This window comes from Microtus ochrogaster, chromosome 15 (assembly GCF_000317375.1).
Source record: "Microtus ochrogaster isolate Prairie Vole_2 chromosome 15, MicOch1.0, whole genome shotgun sequence".
Lineage (NCBI taxonomy): Eukaryota > Metazoa > Chordata > Mammalia > Rodentia > Cricetidae > Microtus > Microtus ochrogaster.
The window spans coordinates 15462089-15467855 of record NC_022017.1 but is presented as its reverse complement, the minus strand read 5'-3'; the positions used below and the strand labels follow the sequence as shown (position 1 = coordinate 15467855).

General features: G+C 51.3%; 1 protein-coding gene across 1 annotated transcript in view; it reads right to left on the bottom strand.

Moving 5' to 3' along the window:
* Il2rb (interleukin 2 receptor subunit beta) overlaps positions 1-5414 on the bottom strand; it is a 9986-nt gene extending 4572 nt beyond the window's left edge. Inside the window, exons 1-4 of the mRNA XM_005354240.1 lie at positions 5327-5414; positions 4292-4406; positions 3531-3609; positions 1366-1471 (exon numbers count right to left, since the gene is read on the bottom strand). Of these exons, the coding sequence (XP_005354297.1) occupies positions 1366-1471; positions 3531-3609; positions 4292-4406; positions 5327-5414 (388 nt within the window). The remainder of the gene's footprint in view (positions 1-1365; positions 1472-3530; positions 3610-4291; positions 4407-5326) is intronic.
* Positions 5415-5767: the final 353 nt, after the last annotated feature.

Below are 5767 nucleotides of genomic sequence, written 5' to 3'. Positions count from 1 at the left end.
CACCTGCTCTTCCTCTGCACCTGCTCTTCCTCTGCACCTGCTTCTCATCCACCTCTGCACCTGCTCTTCCCTGCATCTGCTCTTCCTCTACACCTGCTTCTCCTCTTCTTCTGCCCTTGCTCTTCCTCTGCACCTGCTTCTCCTCCTTCTCTGCACCTGCTCTTTCTCTACACCTGCTTCTCCTCAGTTTTGCAACCCTCCTCTTGTTAGTCCGCCTACACCTGACAGAATGAGTCTATTTGGGATCTTCCTCCTTTTGTGCCCACCCCCTCCTGGGTTGCCTGAGTCAGGGTCTGGGATGTCTGATGAGCCTTTGGTTCCTGAGGCACTTTCCAGGATGACTAACCAGCTGTTGAGTGATTGGCAAGCAGCCTTGCCCTGCTTGAATACTGATCTGAGATCTGTACAGGAATCAGATCATGTACTTTATTTTATCCAAGTATCTATATTATTGATGTATTTGTGCTCACATGAATACATTTATATAGTATAAAACATAAATGTAAGTAATTATAAATATATAACTTAATTGCATTGTATTTAATATAAATTTATATCTGTGTATTCCACAGGTATACTTATTAAATGCAAATATAAATCATAAACATGCCTGATTTATTTCTCAGTTACACTATATGTATACATTTATTCATTTATTCAATATATTTGTCTATTAATATTAGTGAGAGTGTTTTGGCACAAGCTTGGCAAGTGTTCTAGCCACACGCCCAGCCTGTGTGGATTTTAAGTATGATATTTACTTCATTTTTCCTGAACCAAACTGCTCTAAATCTGTAACTCCGAGATTCTGTCCACCCACAAAACGCAAGTCTTTTCCCACGCCGAGGTACTGAGCAGTTCATGTATCCTAACTCACATTCCTTCCTGTCACGAGGACCTCAGTTCTCCCACTTTACAAAGGACAAAACTAAGACCCAACATGTTCAATGACCTCCGCCAGCTGGATTGAGTCAAGACAAGGCTGAGATTTGGATTCTGCATGGATCTCCCCTCTACCCCTTCTTTTCTCTAGAGGCGGCCTCCAAGGTCACTCAGTCATTCAACAAACCTTCTGCAAACAAGCACTGCCTGCTCGGGCCTAGAATTGGGTGCTCAGAGAGGAGCTGCAGGGTCAGCAGAGAGTCTGCCCTCAGGGAGTTCCCGGACCAGCAAGGGAGACAGACTCACAACTAGGTGGGAGCTGAAGGGTGAGTGGGATCTTCCAGGCAGGGGTGGGGTATGATGAAGAGGAGAGGGTTGGGATGGGGAGCTCTCCAGGTAGGCGAGAGGGCAGGTTTGAGGAGGGCTCAGAGGCTGATGACTACCAGGAGAGATGGGACCCACAAACCCGGACTCTGTACTCACGCTTGTCAAAGGGACGGAATCTGCAGGTCTTCACTCTGCGCCAGTTGTCTCTTTCCCAACACATCACATTTACGTTGAGGATATCCACAGCGTTCAGACACTGGGACTACAAGGGAGGACCGAGAGAGGTGTGACTGCCAGAAGCCATTGAGAAGAAGGAGCCATGAGAATGTCTAGGCAAGGACGCACCTCATCTCTACTAGCCTTCTAAGGCAGGGGACAGCAAATATTGTCTACAGCCAGCCAGGTTGCACAGGCCACATGGCTTCTGTCACAACTCAACTCTGCTATGATCTCAGAAGAACTACAGAGACAGCAAATGAATTGCTGTCGGGACCACATTCCAGTAACCACATTATTTACAACCACAGGCAGCCGCTGGGTTTGGCACAGCGAGCATGTTCATCCACTAATCCCTGATATAAACAAAAGTAGGCCACCAGGGTTGAGAGGAAGTTCCCCATCACAAGAGGTATGCAAATCCTCAGAGAAGGCAGAACTGGACCTATGGAATAGCCTTAACCCCTGACTCTTCCAGAAGGAAGGAAACGTTCAGGTACTGAGTGTGTCCCAGGCAGCTACTGCTCAGCTCACATCTTGCTAATGAGCTCAGTGGTCCCTCTCCATGCTAGTCTAGAAGCCTGAGGTAAGGGATGCTCAGACCACTCAGCTTAAGAGCAGGAAGTGGGGTTCGCATGAGGCCATTACAGCCACAGCTTCCCAGAATGACCAGAGCACAGAAAATAAATGACGTGGTCCCCCAAGTACGCCGTGCCATAGATTCCCATGTAGACAGGAGGGTGCAGGAGAAGGCCCAGAGGTAGGACACGGTACGACCTATGCTCTGGGACTGGGTCGTGGTTTGCAGTCCAAACCTTGAGGCCTAACTCCTCCGTCCTACCCAAACTTTGAACTTGGCCATCAGAGTACCCTGACCAACCAACCAGGAACTGCTCCCAACCCCTTCACTGAGGACTCTGCCTGCGTCTCCCACAGCTGCTACCAGTTCTGGTTCACCCACATAATAATAGCATGGCTCGGTTATTTTTGCTGTGGTTGTCCTGAAGGTATTGCCAGTACCAGGCTGCTGGGGACTTCTGTCCCCTCTTCTTTGCATAAATTACCTCTCACTACCCTCTGAGACAGACTTATACTATCACTATTCCCATCAGTTAGCCCAGCACTCTGAAACACAGAGAGGGTTAGGGACTTGCCAAAGGTCACATAGCTAGGGACAGGCTGGAAGGCAGGTCCCTGCAAAGCCCCCATGTTGGCATAGCTGGAGATTCGCCAGCTGTGATATACACCGTCCTCCCCTCCCCTTCCTCTGAGAATGTGTGAAACCTGCCACAGCCTGGACAGCACAGCCTGGGCTCCTCCGGGTAGACCCTTACACCTATCTTGCCCCTGCCTTGCCCCTTTCTTCAAAGGATCTGAGGAAAATTTTAAATTCCATCCACATGGTCTAGACCCGGGCCCAACAAGAGATGGGAGATGTGGAAAAGTCAGCAGGAGCCCACAGAACTGGGGTCAATCCCAGCTCAGTTGCCTGTGGCTGGGTGACCTTCAGCAGACACCGCATCTCTCGGTCTTAGATGCTTCCTTGGTAAGAAGACAAAATTGTGGGGATCTATTTCTGACTCTCCATATCTGCTTTGAACCAGAATGACCCTTTGAGGGCGCTTCCATTTTCTTTTCTATTTTATGGGAGGGGAAACTGAGGCACTGAAGTTGCACGGAGTCAGAGAGCTGTTCTGAGGCGGCGGCATGGCCGAGATGACCAACTTTAGCATGCCGCTTTCCCCAAGAGTCGAGACGCTGAGGCCTCAGCCAGAGTCTGGTATGATGGTCAGCAGCAGCAGGACACAGAAGGGTGGCCTGACCCACAGTAGGGCGTGGGGGACCAAGCATCTGTGTGGGGGCAACAAGGTTGTAGGCCCAATACCCCACCTCCTATCCTTCCTTCTCAGTGCATGGAACCTGCTCTCCATCACCAGGCTGATGCTTGCAGAAGTCCAGGACCACTCTGAGAACTCAGCCCACAGCTGAAAGGACTTGACCACACACACACACACACACACAATGCCCATGCTTCTTACAGCTGAAAGGACTTGACCACACACACACACTCACACACACACACACACACTGCCCATGCTACTTACATCTGGGCGTCCAAGGATCAGGTTGCAGGCCCAGGATGCCTGAGTCACAGGAAATAGATTACAGGTTGTGTTCCAGGACCTTGCAAAACAGAAAAGACACCTTAGAAAGCAAGGCAGGACTAAAGAGCTACCCAGAGACCCTTTTCCCAGCACCACCCTCAGCTGCTGTACTAGGAACTAGGGACAGCAGCACAGTGGGCAAGGAGCCAGCTGCCCCCCGTGCTCCCAGAGTTCTTCCCCTCCAGAACACCTTCCATGCCTTCACCACCCCAACACCCATCATGGCCTCCCAGCAGCCAAGGTGACCAAAGAACACAAATCCGCTCAGGCCTCACCCCCACTCCAAGGGTTCCCCAAGTTCTAAGCAGTTAAATTAAGCCTAAAGAAGCCTGTGTCTTGCCAGATACCCCCTGTCCCTACAGGACAACATCACCCTCAGGCAATGGTCCCTGGTCCCACAATTGCCTGAGGGCTCTCCCAAAATACCAGATTACTCAAAAAACTTAGGAATCATGAAGTGCCCACCCTGTTTGCCTCTGACATGGTTGGCATCAAAGGCTCTCACTGACTGTCCCCAAACAACCTGGCTCAGGGCCTCTCCAGTTTTCAACTAGAGTCTGGATCCCACCCACTTGCCGGAGCCCAGACGACCAAGTGGCTGAGCCTGATGCTAACTACTGTGAATCTCAGGCTCAGGATTCTACAGCTTAGAGCTCCCACAGCCCTGAGGTTCTGCCCCGTGACAGGCCGGCCACACTCACCGTTGGTCTGACTTGGCTTGGATTTGGCAGTGTGTGACCTGAAAGGTCTCTTCTGGGCTCCACGTGCAGGAGACATTGGCTCTTGAATCGTAGAAGCACTTAAGATGGGGACAGTCTGTGTGCAAAGGAGGTGTGAGTGGCAGGCTGCAGGGCACACATGGCCTCTGGGCACATCTACTACCTTGCTCCCAGCACCCTGTGCCTGCCTGGGGAGGTAGGTGACTCAGAAAAGCAGGAAAAGGGTTCTAGCTCGTGTCATGTTGTGTCTGTGTGTGCTTGCATGCGCTGTGCACATGCATGTGGAAACCAGAGAACCCCAGGCACCATCCTCCTTGGGTCTTTGAGAGGGTCTTTCACTGAAACCCTGGCTTGACAATTCAGCTAGACTGGCTGGGGAGCAAGCCCCGGGAATCCTCCTGTCTCCACCTCATCAATGGGATTGCAAGTGTTTACTACCATGCCTTGCTTTTTCTTCCCCTTAGAATGTGTGTGTGCACCTGTGCGTAGGTGCACATGGCACGGATGCCACGGCACATGTGTAGAGGCCAGAAGACAGCTTTTGAGAATTGGCTGTTTCCTTCCACCCTGGGATCTGGGAGACTGAACTCAGATCGTCAGGTCTGTGAGATAAGCGCTGCCCACTGGGATACCTTGCCAGCCCATTCCTGAATAGTTTTTAAGTTAGTGTTTTAAATGTGGACTCAAGTTCTCATGTTTGCAGGACAGGTACCTTACCCACTGAGCCACCTGTCACCCCCCCCCAATTCAGACACATTTCAAAGAAAGGAAAGTGAGCTCCCGAGATAGAAGGACCAGCAGCCAATGAATGGCTAAACAGGGACAATTGGCAGCCTCTCCTTGTGCCTAGGAGAAGCCTATTTAGGACATCGGACTGTGGACACCTGCCTTCTGGTCCCATCACCTCATCCTTGCTCCCCTGCCTCCTGCTGTTGTCGGCTCTCCTCTCTGAAGGAGGAGTCTGGGATGCTGCCTCCCACCAGGGAAAGCAAAGACATCAAAATGCTGCGACCTTACCGTTCACTGCTGCAGACACCCAAGGTGCAGGCAAGGGCAAGAGGAGGACGTAGAGGGACAGACACCAGGACAGAGCTGTGGCAGCCATCACATCCAAGCTGCAGAGCTGAGGACACAAGCCCTAAGTGGAGGAGACCAGAGATTCAAATGAGAACAAGGCAGGACCCACACCCCACTTGGCTCTCCACCCAGCCAGAGCCAGAGCAGTCCAGCCCCAGGCCCTCTGACCACAGGAGCTCACTCCCTTCCTTCCCATCCTAATCAGGAGTTGCTCCAATTTTTGCATCAGCATTGTCTGTTTGCTTGTGGAAAGTAGTAAGTAAATCTGTCCCCTTGAGGGGACCTCCAAGGATCCTGAACCAAACCGATCCTTACGCATACTATGTTTGTCCTATACATTACAGAGCCACCATGAGAAACAGGTGGCAGTGTGAGCAGTAC